This window comes from Thunnus thynnus, chromosome 6 (assembly GCF_963924715.1).
Source record: "Thunnus thynnus chromosome 6, fThuThy2.1, whole genome shotgun sequence".
In the NCBI taxonomy this organism is placed as follows: domain Eukaryota; kingdom Metazoa; phylum Chordata; class Actinopteri; order Scombriformes; family Scombridae; genus Thunnus; species Thunnus thynnus.
This window is the reverse complement of record NC_089522.1, coordinates 1,013,259-1,033,828: the sequence shown is the minus strand read 5'-3', so window position 1 is coordinate 1,033,828 and position 20,570 is coordinate 1,013,259. Positions and strand designations below refer to the sequence as shown.

The 20,570-nt window shown below is 41.1% G+C and overlaps 2 protein-coding genes across 2 annotated transcripts in view; one reads left to right on the top strand and one right to left on the bottom strand.

Moving 5' to 3' along the window:
* Positions 1-1,741, bottom strand: part of skia (v-ski avian sarcoma viral oncogene homolog a) — a 79,198-nt gene extending 77,457 nt beyond the window's left edge. The window contains exon 1 of the mRNA XM_067591199.1: positions 410-1,741. Coding sequence (XP_067447300.1) covers positions 410-1,315 — 906 coding nt within the window. The 5' untranslated portion in view covers positions 1,316-1,741. The remainder of the gene's footprint in view (positions 1-409) is intronic.
* Positions 1,742-11,099: 9,358 nt separating this feature from the next.
* Positions 11,100-20,227, top strand: si:ch73-70k4.1 (uncharacterized). Its single transcript, XM_067591198.1, has 4 exons — positions 11,100-11,350; positions 13,773-13,920; positions 16,246-16,673; positions 18,898-20,227. Exons 1-4 carry the CDS (start codon positions 11,190-11,192, stop codon positions 18,968-18,970), a joined length of 810 nt encoding a protein of 269 aa, XP_067447299.1. The 5' UTR covers positions 11,100-11,189; the 3' UTR covers positions 18,971-20,227.
* Positions 20,228-20,570: the final 343 nt, after the last annotated feature.

The window sequence follows — 20,570 nt, the reverse complement described above, 5'->3', positions numbered from 1 at the left end:
TACAGTCCATCCAGGAGTTGGAACAAGTGGACTGCAGATACATTTAACATTCCCCTAAACCGAGCAGCTCACTACAGAGAATGAGTCTGCTGGATAGAAATGCATTTCAGCAGGTCAATTATCGCTTTTCATAAAACTGATTATTAATAGGCAACTTCAGAGCAAGCTCCCTGCAGTTTGCAATAACAAAAATAAGAGTCGTGCACATGAGCTGCAAAGCGTCAAGAAACTGAGCAGGAAAATACATTAAAAAAAAGAAACAATCAAAAGTCAGCTGCAATGCAAGTAATGTAGTAATTGTATAATGTATATGATGAAATAAAAACAAACCAAAAAGTGCTCGAACAGCAATGCATACAGAATATGAATCAGAGCTCCATGTTGAGGCGAAGCATGAGGTCCAACTCACCCTGGATGATGCTTTCCTCTTGTACTTGTTGGCGAAGTCAAATTTCTCCTTGATCTCGTCCAGGAGCAGCTCCAGACGGCTCTTCTCCTCTTTCCCCGTGTAATCCTGGCCCAGGAGGATGTACGCCCTCCAGTTAGCCGAGTCGAAGCCCCAGTGGCAAGTCCTGTTCTCCTGCGCCTTGTGACTGTGCACCACGAACTTGTGGGTCGGGTACATGAGTCTGCAGTCCATGCACTGGATGCACGCTGCGTTGGGGCTGGTGTACAACTCCGGCACGAACAAGCCCTTGCACTTGCCGAAGCACTCGTGGTAGATTTTGAAGCTCCTCTCTGTGAGCTCCAGCTCCAGCGAGCCTCCGCTCAGCTCCTTCTTGCAGCGCGGCGGGTAGGCGCCTCCGTAGATGAGGGCGTTGCACAGCCGCTCGGCGTCCGTCTTGGTGATGAGGCCGCAGGACGGCGCCGAGAAGGGCAGGATCCCCATGACTTTGAGGATCTCCAGCTGGTCCGCCGTGCACCGGGAGCAGTAGATGTGCAGCTCGTCGCACACCGAGTTGATCTGCTGCAGGCTGAAGTCCCGCAGCACTGTGTTGAGAATCTGCGGGAGGCACAGTCGCTTCTCCCCGCCGACCACGAAGCATGAGATGGTCTCGCCCTCCAGGACCGTCTCGCACCTCTCCGTGGAGCGGTCCGACGGGATGAACAGCGGGCCCGGCATCACCGGCGGCGGCAGATGCTGCAGAACCGGCTCGGGCTCCTTACCGTCCTTCTTGAAGAGGAGCTCATGTTGCCACCGGGCAGAGAAAGCCGCCGGTCCGCCCAGAGAGCTCATAGAGCTGAGGTGAAACTGCTTGAGAGTTTGTTGCAGTCCCGGATGAGGCTGGAAGCTCTGCCGACTTACAGTCTCCATGTTTTTCCTGCAACTTTAGAAGCGAAAACCCCTCTTGTCGTCGATCGGGAATCACGAGTCTCTATCCGTTCCTGAACCTGGTAAATCCACGGTGTCCCAGAAATGACCAAAATTGCGAAGCGCTTCATCAAACATCCAGTAAAAAGTCCCAGACGGCGAGTTTACAGTTGTGTGCCTGTGGCTACTGAGTGAACACCGGCCAGTCGCTCCCTGCAGCGGGTCGCCGACTGTCCATATCTGAAAGACGGCTCTCCAAACTCCAGAAAAAACGAAAAGTTCCGTTTGTTGAATTCCAGAAAGAAGTAGGCGAAAACAAAACAAAAGCGGGAGTTGTGAGTCGATACAGCTCGATTAAAAAAAAATCCTTATTTGCGGCTCTTTCCGCTGTCGAGGACTGCCGCAATCCACTCCGTCTGCCCCCGCAGTTCACTCTGACTGTATGGAGATGAGAAGTCTGAGAGCCAGCCTGCTCTCTCTCTCTCTCTCTCTCTCTCTCTCTCTCTCTCTCTCTCTCTCTCTCTCTCTCTCTCTCTCTCTCTCTCCCTCTCTCTCCCTCCCTCTCTCTCTCTCTCTCTCGCCCCCTCCCTCTGTGTTTGTGTGTCTGGCTCAGTCATTGAATCCCAGCCAGGAATGTGAGTGACTCTGCAGGCAGGCAGGGCTCTTCCAGGAACAAGCCGTCACCCCTCCACTGCCCTGCAGAGAGCAGAGAAGGAGAAAAAGAAGAGAAGTGAGGAGGGAAGACGGATGCTGCGTTCAGGTCATATGGGAAAAAGTACAAATCTTTCTGACAGTACATTCTGCCGCGGTACTTGTACTTTATAGTATTTCCATGTTATTCTACGTTATCATTTCTATTACAGTAACATTTCTGACTCCGATACATTTTATTGAGAGTTTTACTACTTATATTGCAAATTCAAATTTTACAGCATATAAAATATGATGCGTTATTGTATAGAAAGTAAAATTAAAATCTACCACCTCATTGCTACACTTAAAGACTTTCACGTTACAGCCTAATAACACATTATATTTGCAGGTATGAAGCCTAATAATATGAAAGTAGGCTATAAAAGGGGCCAGTCTTTTAGATTTGATATCTAGTATGTTACTAGTATGTGCAAAATATTGAGTGAATACAAGTCTTTTTGTGTGTAATTGACTATTTTGCCATTACTTCTTTTTACTGTGTTTTATGAATGCAGATTTGCTGTTTCATTTATTTACTTTTGGGCTACTGGACCTTTAATTTTGAATACAGGACTCTCACTTCTAATATGTATGTAATATGTGTTTTACATTTGAGTATTTGTTTTTAAATCATCCAAATTCTGCTGTTGAAAGTGTTTATTGGTACTGAAACAGTAGTTTTAGTAAAGCAAAACAAAAAAAAACATAATTTTTTGTTCACATGAAGCATTTTTAGGGTCAACATCGTCTATTTGATATGCACGTTTCTCCTATTTTAGCTTTTCTGACACTGACATGCATTTTTTCACGTTCTCAATTTCAGAAATCTGGACATTTATCAGTTAAAACCTAAACAGAAAGTTCCCGTGGTACCTGAATGTAGCAGAAGAATAGAGCATTTATGTGAAGAATGAAAGAAAAAAAGCTCTAAAAGGATGGCTGGTGTTTTGCGAGACGACAAATTGCACGACTGACTGCGGTTTATTTATTTTCCCTTCTGCCTGAATGTGTTAAAATTGTTTGGCAAGGAGCGCGAATAAACAAGTTTCATGTGTTGGCGACCTTGAGAGACAATCTTGCTAAAGAAATGACGACAGAAGATTTTTTGGGGGGGCGGTCGACGCACCAGTACAACCAACAACAATAAGAGAGGAAATGATTGCAGCCTTTATATTTAAAATGCTTTGTGTATTCTTTACATTCTATTTCTTTTGTTACCCATATCTTCTGTTTACTCAAAGTTTTATTTTATTTTAACAAAATATGTAGACCCAGATTTAAACATACAGTATGCACAAACAGATGCATTGTTCCAAAGATGAATTCTACTGTCACCATTAGATGAGATGTACGTTCATAAGATCACGCTTGACTTTTCATGTTTCTGTTGAAGGATCAGCGATGAGGTTTTTTAGGAGTGTAAAAGCCCTCTAGAGGGCTGGCACAAGTTGTTCTAAGGCTGCAAACAGAAAAACTCTAGTTTGACACATGTTGTGTGATCAGAAGTTATCAGCAGTTACAGTAAAGGGGAAGCAATATGTTTTTGGTTAATAATAAAAACCAAGTGAGTGGACCTCAGGAGGTCAGGTGTCCAGAGCAAGTTCAACTCCAGCACTGATGAAGAAGCAGTTTTCTGTTCCTGTGGCGTCCCCTAGCCAAACACTGCTGTAACTGCAACATGATGGCAGGGGCCAAGACCTGGAAGGATCCTCCACTGCAGCCCAGCGTAGACACTGGCCTGCCTGTACATTCATGTACATGAATGTACATACATGAAAATACTGTATTGAGTTATTTATTCATTTATTAATGAAATAATTGATGAATGACAGCAACATGATAAAAATGTATCATCAATAAGTGTAAATCAGTATCAGACTTTATTGTCAACTGGAATTTGCTGTGGCCCACATGGAGCTTTCAGCCTCATCTCAAGGTCTTCATCAGTAGATGGAGTGCTGAAAACTGTGAGATCCTAAAAGTGAATTTATTTTTGTCAAACAAAATTCAACAGTACTGTCCCCAAGAGCGCTGGCAAGGTGGTGGTGAGTGTGTGTGTGTGTGTGTGTGTGTGTGTGTGTGTGTGTGTGTGTGGGTGGGTGACTGAACATTTGGTTTAAAGTTAGAGCCTTTGGACACAAAATCAATTATCACAATATTTTTGAATAAATGATAGACAGTTGTTTTTGCACAATACATTTTTGAGAAAAGATGGTCAGTCATGTGCACATGATGACCAACTGAGCCGTAGCTTCACTGTTCATTTCACTAAGAACAGAAAGTTGTATCCATTTATTAGACCAGGAGTAGAAAATATTTATGCTGCGTTGTAATATTATTAGAAACAAAGTCAAAGACACTATATGGCTTCATAGTTCCAGGCAAATGTATTAAATGCCACCAGGATTTTAAAAAAAAGAAAAAAAAATTACATTTCCATCGACCTTTCTAAATTAATATATTACAGCAAAAAAGTTTGTATTAAAGTTACAGACAGTTATTGTTGCAGAGAGAAAAGCCACAAAGGAACATCCAGATCAGACCTGTGTACACCACATGTATCTGACAACCTGCGTTAAAGCCAGAGAAGAAAAGCTCCAGCACATAATAATAAAACCATTAATTGTCTTCACATTTCTGTTTTCTGTACGGATTAAACACAAGGAATACGTCATGTTAATAAGTGAGCTTTAGATGTGTTGGTAGGTGTAGCCTATTTTTTAAATGTATTTTTGAACTTTTTTTGCCTTTAACCAGGCTAGCTGTTTCCCCCTGCCTCTGGTCTTTATGCTAAGCTAGGCTAACCACATGCTGACTGCAGCTCACTATCCATTTTCAGAAAGAAAGCAAATAAATCAATACAGATACACTATGAACTATGAGCCTTTAATGCAACAGTTTACATGAACTACATCACATACATCAATGGCGGAAGACTCCAAATGGATCAGACCTGTTTTTTAATGTGTTTTCTAATAACTACCCAGTGTATTAGGTCTACTGTACACTATGGGTGGTCTTATCAGTCTGGCATGAAGCCATCCCACCAGCCAGCACTGAGCTCTGGCAGCTACAGGCTGGATGTGAGCCTACAGTACTACACTGACATGCTGTATCACTGTCTGTGTGTGTACATTAAGTGGTAATGGACACAATTGAGGTACAAAGCTTGTGTTTCCTTCAGACCTCTCATCCTATCAAGGCCAAAACTCCCAGACATTAAGGAGTGCATGCCAAGCCTCTCATATTCTGATTGCCAGCATGCAATGTTTCTTTTTTGTTTTGTTTTCTTTGCCTTGAGCTGTGCTCATCATTTACTTGAATATATCAATTGTGACCTTTCCCTCTCCCTGAGCTTTCAGCTTTTTTCTCTTGTATCCAATGATGACCATCTACTACAGCTTGATGCGTGTTTTTGGAGAGCTGTAGCGTCTGGTGTAGGATGCACACTATCTGCTGCTCATGGTGAACATGAAGGTGTTGCTGGATGGTGATGGTCATGACTCTAAGTCTTCTCCTCCCTCTCTATAATTGCATTTTTCTTGTTTTGCAAAGATGCTTAATCACTTCATGGCACTTCAATTGCAAGCAGGAGCTGTTTAGAGAAACCCTTCCCTGTTGTTATATTCAAGGAAGGTATGACATTCAGGGATTTTAAATTTCAAAGAACAAGAAAAAAGGCATCTTAAGAAACTACCAAAATCACATGATCCTTCCTACAATGTTAACTTAGTGTTTATTACACAATTTTCCAACAACAAAGCTCATGTAGTTAGATGAAATGTATCATACAAATGGGGATAGATATGTAGACTGTCAAACGTACACATACAAAGTGATGAATTGTTGTGTGAAGAATAAAAAAGCAAGCATGAGAGGTTCAAATCCAGCCTTCTTCCAGACCAGATCGAAAGCTGGCCAAAACATAACCTTGACAATGTTTAAATAAATTACCTACCAAATTATCTGAGTTTGAATCGTGTTTACAGCAGCAACAACATTGGACTGAAGACATTCAGGAGGTGTGTGATCATAATTACAACATACCAGATGGGAATTTCCAACTTCTCACTTTGAATGGATTTCAGTACAGATTCAGTTTCTCAACTAGAACGGTTCCAAAAATAAACCTGGCTGCATCATCGCTAATAGTAAACAAGATAGAGCGTGTTAATTAGAGAGCTTTCGAGGTGTTGGTAGGTGTAATTTTTTACTTTGAAGATCTTGATTCCAGCTTCATACGTAATGCAAACACATATCGACATCTCATTCCCAGAAAGAAACGGAATGAGCAAATTTACCAAGATGTTGAATTATTCCCTCAATAAATTAGATTTCAAAATAACCAAATTGTCCCTGATCCAAGCTTTACACAACAAAATGTCATGAATTTAGGTATCAGAACTCTAAAAGCTACATAGTTTAGCTCCACGTACAGGTATGCTCCAATCAATACAGCCTAAAAACAAAGGTTCATCTTTACAACAGCAACATCAAGTCCATCTCAATGTACAGTTCTGAATGCTTGTGGGAGGCCAAAGCTGATATGAAAGGGTCACAACCTTTATCATACAGAAAAGCCAAAAGCAAGAACATCATGTTGTGGTTGCAACTGTGATAATAAGCCATGTACTTCCAATGAAGGCAGATCATACCCCAAAGGCTGCAATGAGATGGACTCCTCCAGGTGAAAGACAACCTGGAAGACCTGACATGACCAGGGACAGAACTGTAATGGACGAACTAGCCGAGATGAACCTGGCTTGGGTGGAGGCTCAACATGTTGCCAAGAATTGTGAAATGATGGAGGGAGCTTACTGTGGCTTTATGTCATAAAGAGGAAAAAGAGGATCAAAGGTGAGTTGTGCTACATAAGAAGTAGTTTTTATGACGTGTTGTCCAACCATGCTGAGAGTGAAGGAGAGGGGGGAGACAATAATTGTTAAGTACGAGGATAACAGCGTTCATTTTTAAGCCTCTCATAGTGTGTTACTACTGGTTTCTGAAGCTATTTGAACGTCTGAAGAGCAGTTTCGATGAAGCATACTGGCAGCTTAAGTAAGTAACTGGTATGGCTCAAAGAATAGCAAAAATTTCAATATGTTGCTTGTTAATTGTTATTTAAAGGACCAGTTTGTAGGATTGGTTGCCCTCTTTAGAGCCAGTGTTTGGTTTGTATCTCCTGGGCTACTGTAGAAACATGGCGGTGTAACATGGCGGGCTCGGTGGAAGAGGACCCGCTCCCTATAAAGGGCTCATTGTAAGGTAATGAAAATACAACAATTCTTATTTTCAGGTGATTATACACTAATTAAAACATACCTGAGAATATTATATTCATTATTAATTTACATTCTGCTAGATGCCACTAAATTCTACCTACTCAACAGCAAAAGCAGTTAGTTACATTACATGTTAGTTTACTTTAGTAACTTATCTCTGTAAAAGTGTCATGTTCCATTCATGTTCCTGTGTTTAACACATGTAGGAAAACGAGGAGAAACTTCCTACAGTTTGGAGGTATTTACTGATCATTAACAGCTAGCTTAACGTTAGCCCCGTCCTCTCCGTGAAGCCACACTGTTCTCACGCCAAGTCCTTCCTGAATGTAGCCTTACCGGTGCGCGACGTTAGCACGCCAGCGAAGAAGACAACATGTAAATAAGACACGGACCCTAAATTCTTTTAAAACAGGCCTAAAAACCTTTCTATTCAGGAAGGCTTTTTCATCTTAAATCTTACTATTTTCTTCATGTTGTGTGTTTGTTTTTAATGCTGTAGCACTCAGAGATTCAATATGAATGAAAAGTGTGATACAAATCAAATGTATTATTATCATTATTATGTTTGTTTGCCATTTAGTGCAGAGCAGGTAGTGTACAGTGGATTTATCAAAACTTTTCCACCAAAAACTGCTTCCTGCTGTGGCTGAATGTGACGCAATGAGAACTGTGAGAGTGAACAAAACAGAGCTGAAACTCACTATAAAGCTCCATAAAGCTGAAGGGAGCTGCAGCCAGGTGATGATTCTGTGTAGGTTCATCACTACACGTGATGCCTCTCTCGTTACACATTGTTATTTGATACATTGTTGAAAAATAGAAATATTGATTAGTGCCGCTTTGAATGTTAGCACGCAGTACCAGAACAACACACCAGGGAGACCTGGAGGTTTTGTGTGTATGTTCTCATCTCTCCATGGAGAAGTTGAGAATTGTTATGACCTCCCAAACACTATATTTCTTTAACTTAAATGGTTAAGGCTGCTGCCACCTCACTTTTATTCTCCTCATCATCCTTGCCGTCACCATGACAGCAGAACACAACACAGCATCACGTGGGATGAATGACATAACGTTTCTTTCCAGGCGCCGAGTTGCTTTTTCCCAGAGTAGCACTATGTACCGCAGGCCTGGCCCACTGCTCTGCTTTTGTGTTTCTCCCCTTCTGTGGTTGAGGTAGAAAAAACAGATTGGCCAATGTCAGCAATTCAGCAGCAGTCCTTCTGGAATACTCATCTTATGGGGCACTGTTTCCAAAAAAATGCTCTCACCTTATTTCAAAGTGGCAGGGTTTTCCCATAGTGCAGTTTTCCTTTTTTTTTTCTCTTTTTTTAAAATAATTCTCTCTTCTTTCCTTTCTTTTCTGTTCCTTCCGTTCAGTCCAGCTTTCCCTTGTCTTTTTCCATTGCATAATTGTAGCCGCTCTCCGTTGGTCCCTCTCTTCTGTCCAAAAGCTTAGAGGGCTCAGAAAGTCCCACCATTATTATGACTTCAACTTTCCACTTTATGTGTGTCCTAGCAGAGGGAACAAAGTATTATCATTACAGTTAGCGTCCTTGTATGATGTAACCTTCTTTAGTGTGCACTGAGAACAAATCCTTATGAAAGAGTGGCAGAAGATCTTGTGTATTTGTAGATTTAAAGTGAGAGTTGATGAGTAGGTGCTATAAGGGCCGGTTGTGGCTCAGGAGGTAGAGCGGGTCGTCCACTAATCACAGGGTCGGCGGTTCAATCCCCAACTCCTCCAGTCTGCATGTCGAAGTGTCCTTGGGCAAGATGCAGAGCCCCAAATTGCTCCCGATGGTTGCGCCAGCAGCCTGCGTGGTAGCTTGCGGTGGCTATCAGTGTGTGAGTGAGTGAGTGTGTGGACGGGTGAGCGAGCAGCAGAAACATTGTAAAGCGCTTTGGATAACAGCGCTACATAAGCAGCCATTTATCATATTCAAACAACGGGCCAGAAAAGGCTCCTGATCATGTTGTCTCAGCTTTAAAGTCAAAACCAAATTGCATTTTGAGAGAATATTGCACTTTGATGAACTTCCAGCTGATGTGACTTCTAGAGGCGGCTGAGCAGACATTGTTTTGGTTAATTTATGTTCTTTCATTTAGTGATTTTAATTGTTGAATTGTTGTGCACAGTGCTATTGCTAATTGATTGTTTTGTGGAGGAAAACGGTGGAAAAAATAATTAATGAAGCAGCAGATTCTGGTTTGTTTACATCACATTTCCACTTCTAACGCTTTTTACTTTATTTGTGGGGCAAAGACCCTCGAAAAAATGGTACAATTGTAACTTCAGTTCACAGGTCCACTCACTCTTTCAACTGCATCTTCATGTTTTCATCAGCAAACGGTGTCATCACTCGGAGTGGATGAATCCTGCCCTGACTTAAAGAATAGGTTCACTGTTTTCAAGCACATTACTCACATGCCCATATGTGGGTCCTGTTTATACTGGCCCTTCAGGAGACAACTTATCCTCAAGATCCTTCAATGTAAGAGATGGGGGACAAAATCCACAGCAAAACTGCATCCTAAAGTTGAACCAAAGTTAATATATATATACTGTAGCTTCAGTGGTCTCTGTTAGACAAATCAAGAGAATATCTGCCCAAGTCACAGTGTTTTTAGTACAAGTTCCTCCTGTGTGTTGTGACAGACGGTGCAGTAACAGTAACAGCACCACTGCAGAGGCAGTAACACCAAGTTTGGTACTAAAAACTCTGTAACTTTGGAAAATACCTACTTGATTTGTCAAACACAGACTGCTGAAGCCTCATTATCTTCAGTTGAACTTAAGAAAGCATTTTTGCACATATGTATCATTTACTATATAAAAGACCTTAAAGCGTGAAAGGTTTGCAATTCAGAAGTTAAATAACCTTAACAATTTAAAATATGCAAAAATACCATCAATAATTACAAAGAAAACCACAAAAACAAAATTCTGTATAAGTGCTAAAGATTTACCAGCCTCAAACTCAGGGAATGCACTGCTGATTCAATGATGTTCAACAATGTTCAGAGGCTTCTGGTGAAGTCTAAACTGTATACATTGAGTAGAGAGATGGAGGGTTTGGCCAGTAATTTATAGTAGATGCAGCCTGAAATATTCTCTCTACTGCACTTGTTTCAGCAGCGGCCTGAACCAAACTGTGATAGAGAAGGTTAGCACATTTTCTACAAGAGATGTGTAAAAGTAGACCATAGCTTTCCTTGAAATGCCAAATTTTTCACATGATTGGTTGATTATTGTCATGGTGCTGCTTGATTGGATTGACCTTACTACAAGGCAACTGATCCAGGCCAGCTGCTGTGATGATGAACACTGACAAATCCAGAGAGAACAACCATCACAACACCTGGACAGTCAGCGTCAATCAATAATGATGTCACGTCCAGTCCAGATCAACACAATGTTACAGCTGTGGGTGTTATTGTTTGACACCACATATGACTGGGATTGCTGCTCTCAGTTTTATTTAATTCATTTGTTTATTAGTTTGAACAAATTTTATATTCAAATCAACATTTTTAAACTTCTCAGATTTTCCATATCAAACAATGCAGTTTCTGTATCTGAATGTATCAACAAAAAAAGCTGTTAACACTCCTGTAAGCTTTACAAGATCTATTTAATTATTTCTTTTTCTTTTATTACAACCTTTAGTCCCCCTGACGTGTTTATAGTGTGTTTGGATGCCAGTGGACATTTCCATAAATAACAATATAATACAGAGCGAGAGAGAGAGAGAGAGAGAGAGAGAGAGAGAGAGAGAGAGAGAGAGAGAGAGAGAGAGAGACGTGCTCGGATTGGACAGAATCAAGTGACGTCAGGTTTCAGGAACGAGGAAGTCGAGGCGCGAAATTTCGAAGCTGTTTTGAAAAGTGATTTAAACGAAATGGCTGAAAATTACTCAAAGTCAAGACTGAAAAGAAAGAAATCTTGTGTTACAGAGTACGAGCCGGAAATATCCTCCCGGGCACCACCGAGGAAGAGTCCTCCAACTCTGCCGCCGGCTGACTGTAACGTTACCGTTACCGTTACCGCTGAGGCTGACCGGTGGGTGGCTGCTCTCTGTCTGTCAGCTTTAACGTCAAGTTTCTGGATAAAAACGTGTCATGACCTCATTGTGACTTTATGTAAACATGGAGTCCTTTAGCGGCTCGTGAATCTGATAGAGAGAGAAAACAAAACGCCAAACCAGGAAACGAACCACTGTTAAAACCTAAACATCTGACTGTTTACTTGTTTATCTGCTGTAGCACGTGCTAGCACACAACTGAAGACCTTTCACCAACAACACGGAACAAGTACAACATTCAGCATATATGTATCTAATAATACAAACCTCAATTTGTAGAATTGCTTCACATTAGCATCTTTGGTTAAAGGAAGAATATAACTGATTGAGAGGACAAACTATAAACTTAAAACGAGACATTTTAATGATATAAAAGCAGGTTTATGGAGTTATTGCGCATTCAAGCCTTTTTATCAAAGCAAATGTGATCGATTTCCTGATGGTTACAGAAACATTAAAGTGTCAGATATTAGAGTGAGGTTGAGGACTGTTGGGAGACAAAATACTGTTACAGGAGGACTGATTTTAAGATAAATTCTCATTTCACCACCCAAATGCTTCTCTAGTGACAAGGAAAGCTACATGATACTTAGATAGAATCTGAAAAAGAAAAAATAGAGAGAACAAATAAACTCAAAGAACAAATAAAATAAAGGAGACAAATGGTCAACACAACTTTAGCACACTGTACAGAGTACAGGAATCTATTTTAACTTTTAGTTTTAGTTTAACTAATAGTTTCGTATTAATGTTTTTAAGCAAATTATATTCTCACCTGTTTTTTACATTTTGTAACAGAATTGAATCAACTGATCTGACATAGTGCCAACAAAAACTGAACATGATCAGCTTAACAAAGGTAGGATGTATTGTAGGGCTGTTGCATTAGATTACACAGGTGCACCTAATAAAGTCATTAATTAATGTAACACTTAATCCAAACTGGGATTTTGCCATCTGTTAAACAACCAGAGACTGTTAAGTTAATTAAAGATAAAATTACTTTGAGAGTTTTCAGGAGAATTTCGGCTGTTCTCTTCTGGGAGAAACAGTCAAATGATAATAGTCACATGTGGAGCAGCCACACACTAAACTGATCACAGAAGATTTGACTGAATCTGTGATAGAGGGCAGTTAATTTATATTAAGATTCACCAAAGTCTCATTCTTGTTTCTAAAAATGCAAGTACATTATAGCCTTTACTATTTTAATATAAGCAGGATGGAAGGAACTTTTGTTATTTACACAAGGAGACACTCAGTATGGAGTCATAGGAGTGCCATAAAAAAGAATAAACCTGTTAAAGAATAAGAAAATAAAGGCGGGAATATAAAGACATTTGAACATGGGGATCTATGTGGATTGATTCACTTTTGGAGCCTCAAGTGGCCATTTGAGGAACTGCAGGTTTTGGTTCTTCTGCATTGGCTTCATTTTGCTGCTTGGCGATGATGCATCAGCTGGTTTTGTCCCTTTTCATAGAAAGGATCCCTGATTGACTTTCACACAGCTCTGTAGATACAGATTGAATTGGCTTGTGAGCTGTTTTGTGTATTTTTCTCAGTAACATCAGTGGTAGCAGATGCTAACAGGCTAAGCTAATAGTGTGTCAGTGGCGTTAGCAGCAGTCTGGATGGAGGAGCTGCTAACCAGCCTGACACAGCTGCAGCCCCAAAAAGAAGTAAAACTACAACTATGGGTCCATGTAACGCTTCTCAGTTCATGTTTACATATAAAAAATGACGTTCATGTGACCATCTTGCCATTTTAGCACAGGCTTTACTTGACAGCTTCCCACCCTGAACATGACGTCAGCCTGGGCAGGAAGGCCCGCCCAAAGCCAGTTGATTGACAGCTTGATCCTTAAAGGAATAAAACAAAAGGAATAAATAAAAAATTTAAAAAATATATGGAAAAACAGTCATATGCAAAAAATATATAGATATATATGTTTTTAAAAATACATAAAGAAATAAATGAACAAATAAATGTGAAAATTATAATTATTCTTTTCTATTTTGTTATTTGTCTTTATATTTCCACATTTATTGTCTTCTTTTACAGATTTATTATTTTTTATGGCACTCCTATCACTCCATAACTAAGAGCAGTTTCATTAATAATATGATTGACAGACTAAAACATGTAAACACATTAATGAAGGCAAGAAAAACAAACAAACATAACCGTATCCTGTTCTCCTTCAATGGGTTTTTATAGTCTCCTGCACATCTGGAAACTCTTGATAAACTTTACAAAAATCAGTTAAAATTCAGCACATCTCTTGTGATGTGTCATATATAATAGAGATAAGGCAGGCGGGAGTTTCATTAGTGAAGGAAACAGACTGAACATCGGCTGTTGTGTGAATCAGACTGTATTTAATGACTGTTTTACAGGTCAGTGGCTCCTGCAGCAGTGTGGTGGAACAGAGAGCAGCTGCCTGCTGTGGAGACTCTGTACGCGTTGACGCTGAAGTCTGCTCTGCAGCACCTGGAGAACCAGCACTGGGACCTGGTTCCTGATCTCCCAGTTCCATCTACAGCGGTACGTCACCACTGAGTGTTCCTCCTCGTGACACCGTTCCTGTAGCGAATGTGATGAAACTGGTGACAAGACTGACATCAGAGAGACTCACATCAACACAGGAACTTCCTAATGTTCAAAGCTCTGATGTTCAAAATGTTCTTGCCGTGTGTTTGCATAGACTGTGTAGGGATACGTGCTGCATGCTTCAGTCTGAGTCGTGTAGAAGAAATCTGAAATGAATTTTTTAGGCATCTTGTAGACAAGGTCAAAAACAAATATAGCTTCTAATCCATATTCTGTAGATATTATTTACCTCAGCTGGAGGGAAAAGCAGGGCTGTTTCCTCCATCTTTACCTCTTGTCTGGATATATTTGGCATTATGTTCATTTCATAGTCATGTATTTCTCAGCACTCTGCTGCTCTCAGTGTTTTTAGTTGCTTCAGTTTTGACATTTTTTGGATTGCAGTTGTCAATAAAAGTTGTCCAGTGGCTAAATGGCCATAAACCATTTAGCATGGAAGAGGAACAGATATGATACGTCACAGTAAGAATGATAAAATGAACGATGGCTGAATTCCATTTAGCTTCCTCAGTTTCATGTTACTGCTGTTGTGCTATTACGCTGGGGCCGTATTATCCAGCTTCTGAGAGCAGGAAATCCCTCCTAAGTGGCCAAAGATTCTCAGACTGATGTGTTTCTTGCTTTTAGGGCTGGAAGTAACAACATTTTATCTTGACGTAGTAAATCATAACTATCTCAGGAAATGTTTAGGAGCTCCAGAGGTGTCATAACCAGGCAGAGATATTCTGTGAGAGGAGAGATGTGGGAACACTTGATGACGATGTCCTGACATTGATACACTTTACTGTAATGGGGAACGTGCCAGTGCAACAGAGATGGTTCTGTAACAACCAACAGTTTCAGCCGTCATAAATCAAACTCTGACAGAACTTGTACACCTCATAAAGCTGATCCGCAGGAGGAGGGTCCTCGCTGAGAGCAGACTGATATGAACACCATCACATCCCTCTGGCTGGATGTCAGCTGCATCATGAAGATAACAAATGTTTTAATGGGGTCTTATATCTTATTATTTTACAATAATAAGATCTACAATCATAGAGAGATGTTCACATTGTTAAGGTGCGTTTCCCAACACCAGTGTTTCCTCTGTAGTTGCACAAGGCTGGCGAGACACCAGGCCAACAAGAAGCTCTGCTAGGCCAAAAAAAAAAATTAATGCTAAAAATAACACCAAATAATCACAAAGAGTCAACCTCGGTGTCGTTGCCTGGGAAACTCTTGGCAACGTAGCTCCTTTTAAGGAATAGGGCAGTGCGTAAGATGCATGTGCAGTGAGTGTGTGGTTGAGTGAGTGTGAGAGGGCGAGCAGCAGGAAAGTGACGTGAATGTGAGCCGAGCAGAGGAAAAGATGTGCTGAAAGGTGTCAGTGTGTCAGTAAACGTACAGCACAGACTACAGTGTGTCAGCTTCTCAAGACCAGGAAACCCCCCTAAAGGCCCCCCCGCCACCCCAAAGCAGTCAACCTAGAAGACTGATCACTATATAGAAATAACACTTTCCCCTCATGTCATAGAGTAGTTTGCAACATGTGCCTGTGCAAGATGTGTCAATATTATAGGCAGGCTATTGTAGATGCATATTTGTAAATATCATTTCATAATCTAATTTTAGCATCATATTTTTGCATACATAGCCTTAAAAAGTATTTACATATACATAAAACGTACACTGAAAAATACTTGCTATTATCTGCACTTTCAATTTTATCACTGATATTTCAGACCGTCAGAAAACGATGACACGTCATCATAGTTTTAGTGACATCACACTGTCCCCCCCCCCACTATTAGGCACACACATTACGCACTGTCCTATTCCTTAAAGGAGCTACGCCACCAAGCGTTTCCCAGGCAACGACACAGAGATTGACTCCCAAACACTGTTGATTTCTGAATGGATGGATATTTGATGTTATCTTTGGTATTAAAAACATTTTTTTGGGTCTGGGGGGGGTTCTTGTTGTACTGTTATAGAGGAAACACTGATTAACATTGAAGAGTTTTCAAAATCTTCTTGCAGAGACCTGAAACTTGCTTTAGATCACTTTTTATTTTTGTCAGTGCACAGGACACTTTACTCTACCCGATCCAGGATTCATTGTGAAATACACTTCCTGTCTTATTGATGAAACACAATTTAAGTTGTATTACAACTGTCATCAGCTGTCTCCAGCAGGATAAAATATTTGCCACCTTTTGTCTTTTTTTGGTTGTTTAAACGGTCTTTAATTCTGTTTTTCTTGTGATGTCACTTCAGAGAGACACATCACAACAGGTAGATGAACAGCAGTGGTGTGACCTCAATGAAGAGGTTCCTCCCTTTCCTGAACCAAACCAGCCAGATCCACTCAGTCTCAACTCCAGCCAGCAGACCCGGCAGGGAGAGTCATCCTCAGCCGGTCCCTCCAGTGTCAGAGAAGAAGAGGGAAGAAGAGCGGGAGAACATGAAGAAGAGGAGAAGGAGAAGAGAGAAACCAGACTGGTCAACAAACAGCCTCTCACAAACCAGGTGAAGGTCTTCGACAGCAGAGCTCCTCCACAGGAGGAGGGCCGAAATGAGGAGGAGGTGATGGAGGATGAAGAGGAGGAGGAGGATGTGCAGAGGAGTGGCAGAGGAGATGAAGGAGTAGCAGCAGGAGGACGACTGCAGACCTGCCCCATGTGCCTGCTGGTGTTCCCTGCTGGGTGAGGATGGAAGAATATCGATAACAAGAGATTTAAAGAGCACAAAACAAATTCTTACGCTGCTCAGTCTGCAAGTCTGCCAGGCAACATGACATCAGGGTCACGTCTTCACACCAGATCCTGGTCTCTGTCTTCATGTGGTGGTTCCCAGTGTTTGTATTGACAGTAGAAGGTCTGACAGGACGACCCTTCATATCCAGGTCAAATCCAACAGGTGACGTTCTGCTCTCAGGAGATTCAGACTGTCGTAAGTGAACGCGAGCAGCTTTGATAATTACGAGCGTGGAAGTCTCTGTCGCTGGCTCAGACGTAGTTACATAAATCCTCTTGCATGCTCAGACCATCTGTCGCGCTCATGATTCTGTCCTCGCTCGCGTACAAATCTAATTGTCTTCTTACAAGTCCTGTGAGCTCTTAAAACCGAGTAGCTCTTGAATTTGTTTTGTGCTTTCAAATCTTTTGTTGTTGTCAATGTACATCTTCAATACACTAAAACCTGAGTAACATAAATACTCTTAACATTACAGTGAAATATTCACTGTGCTCCTCTGTCATTTATTATCAGATTATTGATCAAATAGGCCTGTATGTTGGTGTTTCCATCTGTAAGATTAACAAAACCGTTTTTGACTAATTACATTTTCACACTGAACTGATGAAAAAGAAATAGAAGGAAAAGCATCTTGTCATGTGAAACAAACTCAGAGATCCACGAGAACGTCACTCCTGACGAGCTTTAAACTCCAGCAGGAGCAGCGAGTTCACTGGAAAACAAGTCAGACTGTCGTTCAGAAACAATTTATACAACTTATTTTTTCCTTCAGCAGACGCTTTTATCCAAAGCGACGTAGATCTGAGAGCTGATACGACACAAGCAGGAAACACATCATCTGCATCCTGGGGTCACAAGAGAGTGAAGTCAGCATTAACTGGCATGTTGTAACCACTTAGTCACTTTTTTAAGCTGTAGTCCATTAAGGTTGTTCATGTTGTGTATATTTAGCACTCGCTAGCAAAGCTAACTGAACCCTTCAACTGCCTCTATTGGTCACATGATCATCACCCTGCACGTTGTAGAGTCTTTCAGGTTCAAACTGTGTCTTGATTAACAGCCAAACACTTTAAGAACGTCTACCAGCAGCCAAATATGAAGCTGTTGTACTTCTTTAGTTGGTGATGATGATGATGGCTGACTGACATCACAAACCTTCTGCAAACATGTGACAAGACAAGACTCAGTTTCTCCTTGCTTGCTGTAGGACTGGATTATGATAATGTCCAATAAATTAACCTCAAATAAACAAATCAGGTTAAGAAGGTGAAAACTATTTATTATGGTCAACAAATGTCTTCAGGTTGAAGGATAATGTGCAGCAGTGTGGCTCACTGACACGTGTTTAATAGTTTACAGACAACAGTGGAGGTCTACAGCACAGAGGAAGAAGATACACACACAATCCTTGTTAGTACATCAGTTCATTGATGGTTTGGATCCAAACATGAGATTTGTTGACAACGATTAAAATACAGAAAATCAGCAGTCAGATCCTTTCAACTCATCCAGAAGGTCAGAAAGTCAGTTTAGTGCTGATGTGAATGAACAACAGCAGCAGCAGGACTCCGTCTGTATCTGAACTAACCTCCATCAACTAATATCTGCATATGAATGAAGAATCTGTTGGCAACGGGACAAGATTTTGCTACCGGAAACGTTCTGGTTTCTGTTTGTAGTCCGTTTGTAGTCCAAGTAGTATTGACCAACAGCGTCTAGTTTAGGGCTGGGTAATGTGGAGAGCTCAGATAATCTCATGATTTTATACTACAATGGGGGAAGAAAGGATCTGTTAGTTACTGCTCATCCATACAAATAGTTCGTATTGTTGCACAGATTAGGTTTAATAAAGTAGGAAACTCTGAAAGAACTCATTTTAATGTGTAGAGATTGATCTCCTCATGTCAGATCTCTTACAACCACAGTAATCATCTGACCAACATACCCTCGCTACATTCTCAATATTCAAATACTGTAAATATCCAGAGAAACAGGATGTGAAACACCAAAGACCAACATGCAGTAGATACTCTGTATTTAAATAATGTCATGTACATGACATTTGGATGATTGTATGACAGTAATGACAGTTTTCAGTGTATGCAAGGTCAGCACTGACTTTATGTGTTTGTTTGTCACACACTGAGTGGATCTCTGTTCCTGTCTCTCCAGGTTCACACAGATGGACTGTGACAGCCACCTGGCCCAGTGTCTCTCCGAGATGAACGTGGACATAACCTGGTGAGTCGGCAGAACGCTGGCCGCCGTCCAGGAGATACAAGCAGCCCAGAAGCCGCCACGCTGGTGCAAGACGCTCACTATTCACTGAGCTTCTGACAGCACACACAGGCGTCCAGTGGGTGAGGGTCTCTCACACAGTCAAGACGTGATGACAGGGTCAGGGTTGGTGTGTTCCACACAGTGAATTAGATAAAAGTTTGGTTTCATTTCGCCAGATCAACCAAACCAAATGTGTCTCTACTGGAGCCTTTGATTCCAGCTGGTGGAGAGGATCTCGACACTAAAGTGAAAACCCAACCTGCCTCATCCTCCAGATGAGAGACCGAAATGGAACTGAGTCACATCCTCCTCACAAAGCCAGCAGCTGCTTTCACAAAAACCTATTAGACCAGCCGTTTTGGACATTTTTTCTTTTTGATATTTCAGTTTCACAGAAATAATGACAAACTACTTTCAGGCCTAAACAGTTGCCAAACCTGCACCGAGGCCTGGACATGATCACAACTCAGTGGAGTTATATTATCATCATTATTAAAGTCAATGATTTCAAGCTAAAATGAGCAAAGTTAGTGTTTTTTCAACAGTGTTAACAGTTCATGGCATTGGGCATCAAGTTGATCACTATTTTTCCAATAATGATCATTGTTAATTGAAGTGTTTTTTTGCACTCTTGGAAAAGAGTTTGAACTTACTAGACAGCTTTGTTCAGCTGGATGTTTTCACACCTGACCTGCTGGGTTTGTGGTCTGACGGCAAACGGTTCAGCTTTTGAACTCTTGATTGTGAAGTGATCTTATAATCCCCCATCTGCATAAGGAATTATTATAAAGAGCACTGGTATGATAACAATGATGCTTATAATCAGTTATTTCTTTGAAAGCTCTTTGGCTGTGACGGCCCCTGTCTGACCTGTCTCAGGAGTGTTGATGCTGGTGTGCTAATGTGTTTATCATATTTTTGTCTATAAAGGGAGACCTGGGAGAGTGTGGGTGTGGCAGGAGCACCTGTACGTAATGCTGCCATAAAGGATAAAAGGCTCCCAGCGTTGTTCGGTCTCTCTAACCTCGACTCTCTCACCGGCCAGCAGCCGCCTTTTGTTTTGTTTGATTCTGGTTTTGTTTTTACTTCACAACACTTTACACTTCATTACTCACACACCCACACTTACATGACTGATGTTACTGACCAACACACTCTATATTTGCAAATTACTGCTTCAGTTGTTCACTTTGTTATAATAAATATCTTTACTTTATTGCCATCCATTGTGTCCATTCCTATATTTGTCATGGCCTAGGAGCCTGGTTATGACATCAAAGAACATAAACATACTCATGAGAAACTGTCAATTTAATTTTCCCTCGTGGGTCCATGTAGAGCTGAAGATGCAGGATGACATCACCAAAACTGTCCAATGAATGAGGGTCTGTCCCAACCGCCATGCTTGTGGTATTTACAACTAGTCAAGAGGCTACTTGTGTGATGTATTTCCTGTTATTGTCACAATGCTTAAGTACCTGTTAAGACCTCAGAGTGCCGCGGTTCATCAGAGCTCGTTAGCAGGACCTCCCGTCACTAGAGATCACTATATACTAGATCACTAT

What these genes read in the sequence shown, in the direction of transcription:
- si:ch73-70k4.1 (XM_067591198.1), top strand. Translation starts at nt 11,190, where the DNA reads ATGGCTGAAAATTACTCAAAGTCAAGACTGAAAAGAAAGAAATCTTGT. An exon ending in TCCCAGTTCCATCTACAGCG is followed by an intron (nt 13,921 to 16,245) that starts GTACGTCACCAC and finishes ATGTCACTTCAG; the next exon opens with AGAGACACATCACAACAGGT. An exon ending in CTGCTGGTGTTCCCTGCTGG is followed by an intron (nt 16,674 to 18,897) that starts GTGAGGATGGAA and finishes CTGTCTCTCCAG; the next exon opens with GTTCACACAGATGGACTGTG.